This window comes from Erpetoichthys calabaricus, chromosome 3 (genome assembly GCF_900747795.2).
Source record: "Erpetoichthys calabaricus chromosome 3, fErpCal1.3, whole genome shotgun sequence".
Lineage (NCBI taxonomy): Eukaryota > Metazoa > Chordata > Cladistia > Polypteriformes > Polypteridae > Erpetoichthys > Erpetoichthys calabaricus.
The window spans coordinates 204,925,855-204,940,786 of record NC_041396.2 but is presented as its reverse complement, the minus strand read 5'-3'; the positions used below and the strand labels follow the sequence as shown (position 1 = coordinate 204,940,786).

Here is a 14,932-nt window from a genome sequence, read left to right as displayed (position 1 = left end):
AGGCTTTTTGCCTTGCAACTCAACTGTGGAGCCCATTTTTGTTCCAAGTACCTCCTTATTGTGTATCTTGAAATAGCAGCCGAATTTGTTTGCAAAGAAGCTTGTATCCTAGGTGGAATAGCTTGTGGGTTTTCCTTGCCAGCTTGACAAATGATCCTGACAGTTGTGGCTGAAATCTCGGTTGGTCTACCGTGATTTGGTAACAACAAACCCCTAACTTTCCACTTTTTTTAGCAGAGTCTGAACACTACTGACAGCCATTTTCAGATCTCTGGATATCTTTTTATATCCTTTCACTGATTTATAAAAATCAACAACCTATTTTTGCAGGTCCTTTGACATGTTCTTTTGCTTTCCCCGTGTCATGGTATCCAGCAAAGTCAGTGCAGCTCTGCATGAATTTAAATTGACTATTTATGCAGATACCGATTACAGCCAAAGAGGTTACAGGTGTCTCCATTAATTACCCTTAATTTTAACCTGTGTGTGTCAAATTGTGTTTATATTATCAGCCCCAACATTCAAGGTTATGTAAACTTTTGATCAGGTCATTTTGGATGATTTCAGTTACCTTAGTGATTTAAAAAAGGGCACACACAATTATGTGATAATAAATTCCCTCGGCTGAATACACTCCTTAATTAAAAAGAAAGCTTTTTTCTTATATTTTCCAAACAATGGCCAACATTTCACAAATTCTGCCAGGTTATGTGAACTTATGAGCACAACTGTATGTCTTTATGATACTTATAAAAGCTTATTCCCACCACTCAAAAAAAAATGGCATTATTTCTCAAAAAAATTGCCTGCTGCTATCATGTAATCAAGTGAAAAGCATTGAATAGACATTATATTCATATACATTTTATCCTGGATGTACTGAGGTGTACATTTAGTCTTCTCAGTTAGGGTGTCAGGGGAAGAGTGATAATATCAGCAACACAGAGTGTAAGGAAAGAATCAAACATGTGCTGCATGCAATCCAGTAACAGAACAGAAATATATTAATAAATGGATACTTTTGTTTTAATTAAGCTATTTGCTATATTTTTAAACAGTGTGATCTGGTGGCACAATTGGTAAATATTCACACCTGAAGATGGATGATATTTACTATACAGTACATGAAGTAATAAACATATTTTCTTAATTGAGAAGAGTTACTGGCACATTTTTAGTATTCATGTTAAAGCAGGTAGTCATCTGCAGTTAAGCACACTCACTAATATCAATCAATCCAGAAATGCTCGGGTAGAACATGCAAACCTCATACCTATGAGGCAGAAAAAACAACTTTGTGCTACGAGTCCGTCTATATGTTAAAACATCTATAATAAACTTACTAAACTTTGATTTGATTAAAACTAAATGTATTGTTGTCATTTGATTGCAAGCTATGTGAGTACTTCGTCAATAGCTATCATTACTCATTAGACAACCAAAGCATGCACGTGCTCGGTGACTCAGACATAATTTTTTTTTAGTTTCAATGAGTTTCTTCTCTCCAGGAAGAGGCAGTATCTTCCTATAAAAATATTGCAAAAATGTTCTTAATTTGTTTTTACCAGTGTTTTACAAATATTACCATGCATCTCAATGAAACAAGTGCTTAGCTGAAAACTCCCATACTGCTACATGCACAAGTTTTCTAAACCAATTGCTGCTAAAATGTTTGGTTGTGAATAGTGTAATTGAAAATAACTTTACAAACGGTGTAGGAGCATTTTGGACTAGCACTTAAACACTATCAGAACTTAGGTGTGAATGAGCCCATACCCTTCATCTCTCCTGATACCTTTTTTCAATTGTTCCTCCCACACTGCATTCTGTGGGAAATTTTTGGAAGCAGTTTTCCATCTTGGTCTACCACTGATACTAAGTATTTAAACTTAGCCACTCTTTTCTGTGAAGGCTAATGTCTGAATCTTATAATAATTTAACCTCAAATGTCTTCTTCCTGTCTATATTCAGTTCTCTATCTTATAAAGCCTTTCCATTCTTAGAACTTCCTCTCTGTTCCCTTCTTTCTGGTGCTACACAACACAATGCTATCCTTAAAATGCATGTACAACTGGGATTAGTCTTTTATCCCATGTGTCAACAGATCCATAAGCAAATCAAAGAGGTCTTAAAGAAAAATTAAAGAAGCTCTCTTGTGCAGACCTACTCTAACTGAGATCTTGTCTGTTACCCCAACACTGATTCTAACCCAGGTCCTCACTCCCTGTTAGACATCATGGACAATGACAATCTTCACATGCTTCTGTGGTATTTCTTTCTCACTCAGGCACTTCCAGACTTCTTGATGTGGTACTCTTATCATAAGCCTTCTAGCAGTCAAAGAACACCATATGCAAGCATTTTTGTTTTTCTCAATGCTTCTCTGTAAGATATCCTAATGCAAAGACTGTAAAGACCTTGCATATAAGCAAAATGCTTCTCCTCTATAATGATCTCTTCCCAAAGCAATCTCTCTATAACTCTTTCCCAGAATTTCATTGTTTGTGACATCAGCTTTATCCCTCTATATAGTTATAATTTAATTTTCAATATAATACTTCAAGCAGGATAGCATAAGGGTGTCAGTATTAAAACTTGTTTTAAGTTTTATTTCAGCTTAAGAATAAAGTACTGTAATTTGAAGAAATTATAGTAAATATTCATGGGGACTATTATTTATCAAAATTCTCCAGACAGAATAGTAACTTGAATTACTGTCATTTAATCCCAACCAATACCACAGTGATACTTCCAAATATCTGTGTATGTGTTGTTACAACAAATGCATTTCATTGATGCTACATGACATACAGTAAGTCGAGTAATATTTGAAATCTGAATTTCTAGTAGCCCTTAGTAGACTCCATATGGATACAGACTAACATGAGATTCTTCTTATTGTCTGCCAATTATGTGCTCTTTTTAGGTTTAGAAGGACATTATTTTATTATGCTTATGAAAATGCCTAAATATTTTGCAGGGTTAATCGTCCGTTGCTTTTACTTGAATGGTTAGCTTAAAACTTTATGATTTCATCACAAATAATAAATTTACCATGTATTGATCTTTTTTACTTTATCCAATTTAATAATCCCATTTCAGGAGTTCTCAAAGATAGTGGATGCCAAATCTTCTTTGAAGTCTTCAGTACTGAGTACTGGTAATCAGTTGCTGCGTTTGAAAAAGGTGGACACAGCAGGACTGCGGGCTGAACTTTCTCAGATTGAATCTCGCTGGGCTGAACTTCTTACAAGCATTCCTGCAGTGCAAGAGAAACTACACCAGGTATTTTTCAGTATATCCATCTGTCCATTCCTCTGTGTAGATAACAGTTTTATAATATATTGAAAATAACAGATCAGAAAAATGAAAGTAGTCTTAGAGAGAATTCAAACTCACAGTGACACATATTAGTTGATAAAAAATAACAAAGTACACTTTCTATTACATAAAGTCATGTAAATCCAAATCTAACTGGCACATCTCTTAATTACCAGTTATATCCAGTTATATTCATATGGGCTTTATACATTATGTAAGCCCTCAGATTTGGTTTGAATACATATTTAAATGACCACAGTTAACATAGTCCTCTGTCAAGTGTGGGTAAGGATCCTTGCTGAGTGAATAATCAAAATGGTGACTTGAAGTGAGGCAGAAATGTTTTTACAACTTCAGTCAATGTCCATCATCCATTCATTTTCTGAAGTGTTTTATCTGGAGTGTACACCAGCAAAATTGAACACAAAGCAGAAGCAACCTGTGAAATTCAGTCACCATAAGCCACATTCATGAACACATCCACACAATAACAGTGGACTAGTTTCATTTACCTGCAAGATTTAATGTGCTAATATGTAGTGAGCATACTGGTGCAAGAATGGCTGCCATAGTATCATCCAGATGGATGCTACACATTAATGGTGGTTGAAATGGTTCTCCACTATCTATGTAAAGCGCTTTGAGTAGGTTAGAAAAGCGCTATATAAATGTAATTAATTCATTAATAATTAGCATTGACATCTATGGGATGTGGTAGGAAAACAGAGAAAACTCATGCAGAAATTGGGAAAGAAAAAAATTTGACACACACTATAACTAGGCAATAACACCCATGTCTGTGAAGTTGTTAATCAGCAGTCATTATTACTGTATACCATATCACCCATACCTGTGCATATCTGATGCAATAATTAAAGGTGAATTAAAACATCGGGCATTAAAATACACCTTTCTTTATTTTGTTTAACAGCTCCAGATGGAGAAACTTCCTTCTCGTCATGCCATTACTGAGTTGATGAGCTGGATTTCACTCATGGAGAATGTCATAAAAGAAGATGAAGAAAAAATCAAAGGTGTAGTTGGATCTGAAGCTATAAAAGGATACCTTCAGAAATACAAGGTGCATAAATTGGTTTTGAATATGCAGCAAATTTTGAATGGAAAGGAAAAAGTCTTAGAATAGATCTCGTCTCCTGTAATTTTTCATCAATTGCAACATTTATTTTTGACTTATGATGGATTTTCATTACATTGTTTACAGAATGATTATGAAATGCTTTAGGGAATATGTTCACATTGACGGATTTATTTTATTCCATGTAAATATTTTCAATGCTGTATACTTTCATTTATTTTTGCTTTAGCATAGAAGAAACAAATAATTTTGGTAAAAAAAAAAAATTTCATCAACAGTAGTGATATTTTTGTTTTGCTGCTTATGAGAGTCATCTTGTCCAAGTTGATTACATAAGCTAATGAGAATATTAAACTACAGTACTTCGGAATAGGCTAGTGAAACAGGCAGTTTAAGGAGGACACCCGTAAAAATATGAATAAAAGTACACCATCAGGACAATGATAGATAGACCGATGAGTAACAAAGATGTTCCTTTTTAGCATCTACATTAAAAACAAATCAGTGAGATAATGGTGAGTATAGAAAGTTGAGTCATAGTTAAAAAGAAATGGATTGAAAATGGTTTTGCAGTTGATGGGAGATTAATTGGCAAATCAAATTCGTTGATAATTAGATCATAGTATCCAGCATCAAAATAGCTTAGGGAATGTTTTGAACAAGGTAGCCAAGGCAAACAATGATCATAGTTTCAGAAATAGTAAGATATTAGTTATAAGTGACCAGGTAATCTTGATAAAACACCTTAATTGTAAAAAAGAGAGAACAAACCTATTTTTTATAAGTATATTTTTAGCCTGGTTTTGGAAAATACAAATTGCCCTGAAGAAATCAAAGATGTTGAAGTCTTATGGTATATAACAAAAAAAAAAGAACAACTAAAAAAGACAATGATTAAGACAGATGTATAGAACAAAGGTGTATGGTGTGGAAATATCTTTCCTAAAAAAAACTATGAGAACACTAGAGGCATGCAAGATGGTGTTAATTAAAAGGTTATCTTGGTAGAACACTGAACTAATGCAGCGTTGGAGATAAGACAAGTACATTATATAAATTGAGAAAGAAAAACTGGATTAGACAAGTGATTTGGGGAGAAATGCTATAGGATAAGATTTGTATTTTTAAAGTTTTTTGGTTTTTTTTTTATTGATTTTATTGAAATCACACAACATTCCATACAAACAGATCAATTTTACAAGAATAGGATTGAAAACAAATCAACCCCCACCCCTGAGAAAGAGAGCATGGGCAGCAGAATAAAACTTAAACCTAGTGAAAATAAGCAAATAGATAAATTAATAAGTGAATATAGATAAATGGAGAAGATAAAGAAAAAAAGAGAATAGAGAGAGAATCTGCTTCCTCAGTGCTTTAAAAGTTAGAATAAAATGTTATTGATTAGATCCTACCAGGTTTGGAAAAATTTCTGCACAGATCCTCTAAGTGAGAATTTAAATTTTTCAAATTTCAAATAATACATAACATCAGTTACCCACTGACTTAAAAGGGAAGAGTTAGGATTCTTCCAGTTGAGCAAGGTAAGTCTACGTGCCAATAGTGTAGTAAAGGCAATTACAGTTTGTTTGTCCTTCTCCACTTTAAGCCCATCTGGAAGAACACCAAACACAGCTGTTAGTGGATTAGGAGGGATTGTGACACCAAGGCTGTCTGAAAGGCATTTGAAAATCTTGGTCCAAAATTATGTTAATTTGGTGCAGGCCCAAAACATGTGACCCAGTGAAGCTGGAACTTGATTGCAGCGTTCGCAGGTTGGATCTTGCCCTGAAAACATTTTGGACAATTTTAAGCGAGACAGATGTGCTTGATACATAATTTTGAGTTGAATAATTGTATGCTTTGCACATATGGAGCTTGAGTGAATTCTCTGCATTGCTACCTTCCACTCCTTTCCTGATATGTTGAGGGAGAGATCCTTTTCCTATTGTCCTCTTGGATCTTTGAAAGGGAGGGACTGTAAAATTATATATTGCAGAGATGCTGTCTAAGTCCTTGAAACTGATGAATATATTTTCCAGCATAGATGGAGGTGGGAGATGAGGAAAATTGGGCAGGTTGTGTTTAACAAAATTTCTAATTTGAAGATAGTGAAAGAAATGTGTTGCTGGAAAGTTAAATTTAGAATGTAATTGTTCGTAGGATGCAAAGATGTTGTCTATGTACAGATCTCTAAGTGATTTAATCCCAAATGTTTTCCAGACATTAAATACTAATTATGTTTGCGAGGGTTGAAAAAGGTGGTTTTTGTGCAGAGGTGCCACAGATAAGATTCTCTATCTTAAAATGCTTCCTACATTGGTTCCATATTTTGAGTGAGTGAAGCACTATTGGGTTATTAGTATATTGGTGATAATTTGCATTTATTTGGGTGCAAAGCAAGGAATATAGAGATGAACTGCAGGATTCTAGTTCTATTGCAGATAAAGCCTGCATATGTTCATCTATTTGTGTCAAAGTCCAGGTTTTAATATTTTGTATGTTTGCTGCCGAGTAGTAAAATTGATAGTTAGGTAGAGCCATTCCACCTTCTGCCTTTGGCCTTTGTAGGGTCGCTTTATGGATACATGGATGTTTTGAATTCCAAATAAATGTAGTTATGGTTGAATCTAATTGAAGATGTGAGTTCCAAAATCTGCTAATTACACCTTTTGGTAAAATTTAGTGAACACGTGATTGTGACTTTTCATGCAGTTGGTCATGCGCCGAAAATATGTTTGAGCTTCAAAACCTGCTAATTGCAACAGTGTAGCGCTATAGTTTTAGGGATTTAGTTTCAAAATCTGCTTACGGACCCAGATTTTCCTATTTATCTCCAAAATTTATCTTTTGTACTTAGCTGATTTTGGAACTGAGCTCTTCAATTTCTTAAAGAATGATTTATTGATGTACTGTATATTGGAATATTTTGAAATAAAAAGAGAGGCTTAGGGAGGATATTCATCTTAACAATGTTAATTCTTCCAGCTAAAGTGAGATGAAGGGTTGACCATCTATGCAAGTCTTGCTTGATTTTTTCCATACAGACAGGGAAATTTTGTTGATAAAGAGCTTTATGTTTACTTGTGATGTTTACCCCTAGATATTTGAACTGATCAGCGATGATAAAAGGGAAGGTGTCCAATCTAATATTGTGTGCTTAAGAATTCACTGGAAAGATCACACTTTTAGTCAAATTAATTCTGATGCCAGAAATCTTTTGAACTTCTGTTAGTGCTGTTAGGACTGTAGGCACAGTATTTTGTGGGTCTGATATATACAGTACCATATAATCTGCATATAGAGAAATTTTCTGTTCACGTCCTTCTCTGATAATCCCCTTTATCTCATAAGCATTTTGAAAGTGAACTGCCAGTGGCTCAATGGCGATTGCAAAAAGTAGTGGTGACAAGGGGCATCCTTGTCTGGTACCACGTTCTAGTTTAAAGTAGTCTGAATTAATGTTGTAACTACAAACTGAAGCTTCTGGATTGGTATACAGTAGTTTGATCCATGCACAAATGTTCAGGCCAAACCCAAATTTCTCCAATGTAGTGAAAAGGCAGTTCCATTCAATCATATCAAATGCTTTTTCTGCATACAAGGATAATAAAATCTCTGGGATGTTTGTGAGTATATTACATTAAACAGGCGTCAAAGATTGGGCGTTAAATGTCGGCCTTTAATAAATCCAGTTTGATCTTGTGATATTACTGAAGGCAGCACTTTCTCCATCCTTCTAGCTGGGACTTTGGAGAGTATCTTAACATCATTATTCAGAAATAAAATTGGTCTGTATGATGCACATTGTAATACGTCCTTATTTTGTTTAGGAAAGACGATGATTAATGCTTGACGAAAAGTTTGAGCTAGAATTTTATTGTCTCTAGCTTCTGTGAATGTTGCTAATAGGAGGGGAGCTAGCTGAGTGGAGAACTTCTTATAAAATTCAACAGGGTAGCCATTGGGCCTGCTGCTTTCCCACTCTGAAGTGACTTTATAGCATCTAGTAATTCTGGTAGCGCCAGAGGTTTATCCAATTCCTCTGCACTAAGAGTATCTATTTGTGGTATCTGTAATGCATCCAGAAATGCATTAGATTGTGTGTTGTCTTCTTTAAACTCAGTAGAATATAAGGATTTATAGTAGTCTGTGAGTGTGTGCATTATATTTTTATGGTCAATGATTATGTCTCCGTTTGTGTTGGTAACTGCTGGGATTGCATTGCGAACTTCTTGCTTGTGGATTTGTTGAGCTAAAAGCTTATTAGCTTTCTCTCCATATTCATAGTAATGATGTCTTTTTAAAGTTAAAGTTAATTTTTCACAATCATGGAATATTTTACTTTGCCACATGAAATTGTGGAATAAAGTGATGCAGTTTTAAGAAATGTAAAAAAAAAAAAAATAGTCTGCTCTTGCACATATGAAGGGTACCAATGCCCAATGTAAAAACAAAAGCCTTTAAAGTTTTATGGAATATATCAGTTTTTCAAGCCAAGAGTGTTATTGAATATTGATTAATATGTTGAGATTTCACAATTACTGTAAAACAGTGTATTGATGTCATTTTAGTCAAGAGAAAAAAAGCAAAACATTTTTATTAGATTTAGCCCTCTACTTGTCTTCCTTTTTATGCACATCAGAAAAAGCTCAGTTTTTATCGCTATAATTAGCCAGTAACGAGGATTTACTCTGAACACTTGGCCTATATTCGTACTGCATCTTTTAGCCCACCAATGTTGGCCTCTCAAAAATCCAAACAGTTTAAACTTACTTAATGAAAAAAATCCTATATGGTACTATTGATTTGGTAACATAATCAATTAAATGTCATGAGTTCACCTTGTATGTTTCCAACTGATATTACTCTTGTTTTTTGCATTTTTTAGGGTTTCAAGATTGATATTAACTGCAAACAGCTTACAGTGGATTTTGTTAATCAATCTGTCCTTCAAATCAGTGGTCAAGATGTGGAAAGTAAGCGCAGTGACAAAACTGATTTTGCAGAACGGCTTGGAGCGATGAATAGGCAATGGCAGATATTACAAGGTCTAATTACAGAAAAGGTAATACATTAAAAGAAGAATTGAAGTTAATTCAGAAAAAAATGTACAATGGTAGGCTTTGTAAGGCATCATCACTTTTTTTGTCTTTGTTTTTTGTGTTGTTCAGATCCAAATGTTGGAAAGTCTGCTTGATTCCTGGCTAGAATATGAGAGCAATGTTCAGAGTTTACAGACTTGGTTTGGTGTGCAAGAAGACAGACTTAAGAAGCATTACAGGATCGAAGACCTGGCATCAGTTCAGAATACATTGAAGGACTGCCAGGTGAGTTTATTTTTATCTTGAAGTGTTAGAAATATGTCAGGAGAACCTACACTTCAATCACCTTTACTGTACTTAGTGTGAAAGTGCTTATTGGATTACATGATTAAAATTAATAGAGTGAGGCCATATTCATTATTGTCAAAATAAGTTTAAATAAAAGCTCTTTGTTGTAACATTTAAATAAATATTGTTCATTGATCGTTTTTATACTTTACTAAATTCTAAAATCCAGCAATTAATTCAGCAGAAATTAGTTATCTATCTATCTATCTATTATTTACAATGTGATTAAAAGCATTCATTTCTATTAACAGATAACACACATTTGTTTATTAAGATCCTGGGTTGAAAATAATGAACATGAGTGCATCAAGAGGAATATGAACTCTGTGTTTTATCTTATATGCTAGGAACTTGAGGAGATGATTAGAGTAAAGGAGCGAGATGTGGAGAAAGTGGAAGAGAGAGGCTACACACTGATACAAAACAAGAAAGAAGGTGCCTGTAGTGTTGTAATGGAAACATTGCAAGGTGTCAATCATAGCTGGGCTAACCTGGACCACTTGGTAATTCTTCTTATATCTATATGTCTTCATTTCCTAATAACAATGGGGGTTTTATTTGTACATTGGAACTTCCACATGTCTGACTTTTGGTAAACTTGAGCATCCATGAGTGTATTGTATATGGGTTACTGTGGGATAACAGATAAAGGGTTGGCTAAGTAAACAAAAAGCAATCACACTTCCTGCTTAACCCTGTTTGCTGTCTGAAAGAAGCTGGTAGTCTGAATTCTTCTCAGCCCATAGCCAAAATATCATACTCTGCTTGTCATCTCAAGTTTTGACTTTGAAAAATGGGCTTTCCTGAATAATTCAGAGTTGCTTGACCTTAAAATTTATTGGCCAGCACCCTGCTTTTGTCCCTACACAAAATAAAGGCTGCAGTGATGCTATAATGATAAGAATATTATTAATATTTATTGAAAATGATTATTAAAATTTAGAAGTTCAGTGCAGTGTCCTTTGTGTTAGTGAAAATTTTAAAAATGGTTGTTTTTAGTAAGTTTGCCAGTGTTATTATATTTCCTAACTTAAACTAAATTAAAATAGCTGAAAGTTTACACATTCCAATCTAACTCATCTAGGCATCTATTCATCCATTCAAAAACTCACTCAATTCAGTGCAGGGTCAAGGAGGCCAAAGTCTGCAACAAATTGTGCAAGGCCAGAACCAGCCTTGGGTGAAGCACTAGTTCATCACAGGTCACATACCTGAATGTCCATATTCACTCATTCTAGGCCAGTATAAATTTCCCATTTACTTTAACTTGCAGGTGTTTGGGATGTTGTAGGAAGTTTCAGGCACTCTGAGATAAAACCCACAAACTCGAGAACGATCAAATTATGTACAGGCAGCAACAGGGCCTGTATTTGAACTTAGGACTATGGACTGTGAAGATGCATACCACCACACTACTATGCCTTCCCAGAAAAAAAACTATACTATGCAACAAAATATACTATGCAAAAGTAAAGACAATAAAACCGCTTTTGTAAATAAAAAATAAATATAGCAGGATTAAAGCAGGTTTGCTAAGTTATATATGGCTTTAAGTGGTGGAATGAACCTAAAGAGAACTGGAAAAAGTCTGTATACCAAAGTGGATAATAGTCCATTTAATACTAGAGCGGTTATCAAATGAAAAGTAGTAACATGTGCAAGGACACTACAGTGATGCCTTTTGCAAAGTACTGCTGAATGAATCTCATTCATCCAAGTGATGAATACAGGCAACAGCATCCATTTCAGAGATAACTTTAAAGGGGTTAATGGTGAAAGCAGCTATGGGCGGAAAGGTAGGCAGAATCAGCTGGGGTCACAGAGCTTCTTCTGGGTCTTGGACTTCAGGACTGTAAAAGAAGCAGACATAAACAAGACCCTTCTGGACTATGCTATAACACTCTCCCATGATCCTTTATGTGTAGTCCTGCTAGACTCATTTGGACAATCATTCATAATGGACAAAAAAAATCAATCATAGAGAATTTTCCTATTTAGTCTTGTTCAGTTTTGGGGAATGTTTATCTATTTTTTTAATAAAATATGAAATACAGATCAAAGTTAATAATCTTTTATTAATGCATTTCAGATTGGGCAGCTAAAGATAAGTTTAAAATCAGTCTTGGACCAATGGAACATTTATAAAAAGACACTTGAAGAAATCAATGGTTACTTAATGGAAGGAAGGTACTCCTTGTCTCGATTCCGCCTGCTGACTGGTTCTTTGGAAGCTGTCCAGATTCAAGTGGGCAACTTACAGGTACATTACTGTGTTCTTCCAAGAAATGTATCACTGCTTAAAGAAAGGTTTTTGCAGCAAATTTTAAAATTATGCTAATAATATTACCATGTACAGGAAAGCTGTACTAAAATTAATCAATAATGCTAGATTTTCATACAATAAATAAAAATTAATAAAATAAAACAGATAATGTGAAATGCAGATGATCATTCTTAAGTTGTTTTTCTACTTAAATATGATTTGCTAATTTTATTATAAACCGCCTTTTCTAGTGTCTCGAGAACATCGGACATATAATTAAAAAATTATTTGTCTTATCTGACAGAATCTACTGGATGATCTTGAAAAAAAGGAAAACATCAAAAGGAAGTTTGGGTCTGTGACTCATCAGCTGCTCAAAGAGTGTCACATATCTGTTGCCGACTCCTTAAACAATGCACTCAAGGATGTTGAAATGAGGTGAGCTTTGCGGACAGGGCTATAGACTCTCCCACCAGTACTGGGCACAAGGCAGGAAACATCTTTGGACAGGGTGCCAGACCATCATAGGAGCAGCACACTGAATCAATTTTCAGTCACCAGTTAAACTATCCAGCACATCTTTGAGGAGACACATGTAGAATATGCAGACTTTAAATATGCAAGAACAACAGCTCGAGATTTGAACACAGAATATTTGATCCCTGAAGCAGCATAACTTAACCACTGTGCCACTCAAGTTTGATTCTTTAATTGCTGCTTTAATATCTTCTTTAGTATATATAGTCAGATTAAACTGTGCTGTAGATTCAAGTAGAGCTAGCAACATTAACTTCTGGATAGCCTACTGTGCTGCTACCATGTGGCTTCCTCATTTGATTCATGTTGCAGACCTAAGAATTACTATACTGAGTATAGTCATTTGCTATTTTTAGATTATTTATTTATTGCATTGATTTAGTAGTAGCAAGACATGTTTGTATCATATGAAAAAAAACTGAAAGCTTTTCAAATCAGCTATTAGTCATTGTGATGTGTGTTCATACCATAGAGTATCTATCTATCTATCTATCTATCTATCTATCTATCTATCTATCTATCTATCTATCTATCTATCTATCTATCTATCTATCTATCTATCTATCTATCTATCTACTTGCTGACTTGAATGGGTTGGTGTATATGTGCATGTAGTGTATTGTATTTCTTATTCTAATGATTATTGTTCTCCTAAGTGTTGGACAGACTCTGTAATGATTTTAATTGGCTATAAAATATTATTATGGTTCAATGATGGAACTTCTTTTGATTAATTTTGCACCAGCAATTTCTGTACAGTGACGCATACTGACAGATGTCTGCACAATCCTGTCTCCATAGGTGGACATGCCTGCTTGTGGACATTTCAGAGCAGCTTCATACAAGCAAAGCCTTACTTAAACTGTGGCAAAGATACAAGGAATATTATAACCAAAGCTCTTCATCAGTCCTACAGCAGGAAGAACTTGCTAATGAGCTGTTGAAAAAAGCCACTGGCAAAGACATTTCTGATGAAGAGATTTCCAGTTGGATCCAGGATTGTAATGTTAGTGACACATAAATATGTACAATATAGTTTCATATTTTGCATTATTCATTTATTGTGAAGAAAAAGCCTGGCACAGTGTCTTAATGTACTTCCGAGTATAGATTTTCAAGTATAGATTTTCAAGCCTTTTTTTAAGCACATGCAAGTATTAGACTTTATTAGTTAAAGGTGAAAAACCCAGTGTCCATGTACTGCAACAGAGGAGGAGACAGAATGAGTTAATATTATTCACATATTAGGAGATGAGACATTCAGGAGATGAGACAGAGCTTACAGTCAAAAATTCTTAACATAAGGTCAAACCAGAAGGTCAGAAATGACTGTCACCCTAGCCAAAACACTAACCATAAATCAAAAGTTGAAGTACACTTAAATGTCCTATCTCCCTAAAAGATTACTCACAAACAGACAATGGACATTACCCATAGTATGCCACGATCCCAAACAGGACATGATTATGACATCAGGCCATGAGAACTTGCAGTCACATGGTGGCAACAGTCCATCCATCCATCCATTTTCCAACCCGCTGAATCCGAACACAGGGTCACGGGGGTCTGCTGGAGCCAATCCCAGCCAACACAGGGCACAAGGCAGGAACCAATCCCGGGCAGGGTGCCAACCCACCGCAGGACACACACAAACACACCCACACACCAAGCACACACTAGGGCCAATTTAGAATCGCCAAACAACTACCGGTATAAACAATATAGCTGTAGCCATGACAAAACACACAGAATGGTGTAGTACATGAAATATAATTAATAAATATTAAGTAAATAATAAGTTCAAATTGAAAAGAAAATTATAAAATACCCGCAAAGTAAAACTCTATACATATAAAAAAACTCATAATCAAAACAATCCAAACCAAGTAAATAAATTGTTAAATTAGTTGCCATATTGTTCAGATTTCTTTGATTTGTGGTTCTTCTTAAAATAACTGTAGACTTTGTTCTGGGAAAAAAAAACTATGTCCATCCATCCACCCATTTTTGAACCAGGTTAAAGCAAGCATATTTTTATACTAAAAGTTAAGGCTTTTAGAACATGCCAATCAATATACCCAGTCAAAATAAGGTGGGTGCAAATAAATAACCAGTTCATTTTATAACAGAGCTCCAAAGAGGTTATTGGTGAATAATTGATTTAAAAATCTCAGTGGAATGTAAACCATTCCAATAACTAACAATTTTGTTGTAATTTCTGATTAAGTGCTTATAATTACAATATATTCTAATCTATGTAATTTTAATTTATTTAGAAGTCACCAGGAGAAAGTTAAGTAGGTATTCTTGTCTCAATTTTAATTA

At 34.7% G+C, this 14,932-nt stretch overlaps 1 protein-coding gene across 7 annotated transcripts in view; it reads left to right on the top strand.

Annotated features, from left to right (window-relative positions):
* LOC114648588 (nesprin-1-like) overlaps positions 1-14,932 on the top strand; it is a 360,492-nt gene that overhangs the window by 277,598 nt on the left and 67,962 nt on the right. For all 7 annotated transcript variants that reach the window (XM_051924543.1, XM_051924540.1, XM_051924539.1 and 4 more), the window contains 8 exons: positions 3,103-3,285; positions 4,253-4,402; positions 9,306-9,482; positions 9,589-9,744; positions 10,155-10,310; positions 11,897-12,067; positions 12,375-12,508; positions 13,409-13,613. In XM_051924543.1, the coding sequence (XP_051780503.1) occupies positions 3,103-3,285; positions 4,253-4,402; positions 9,306-9,482; positions 9,589-9,744; positions 10,155-10,310; positions 11,897-12,067; positions 12,375-12,508; positions 13,409-13,613 (1,332 nt within the window). The remainder of the gene's footprint in view (positions 1-3,102; positions 3,286-4,252; positions 4,403-9,305; positions 9,483-9,588; positions 9,745-10,154; positions 10,311-11,896; positions 12,068-12,374; positions 12,509-13,408; positions 13,614-14,932) is intronic.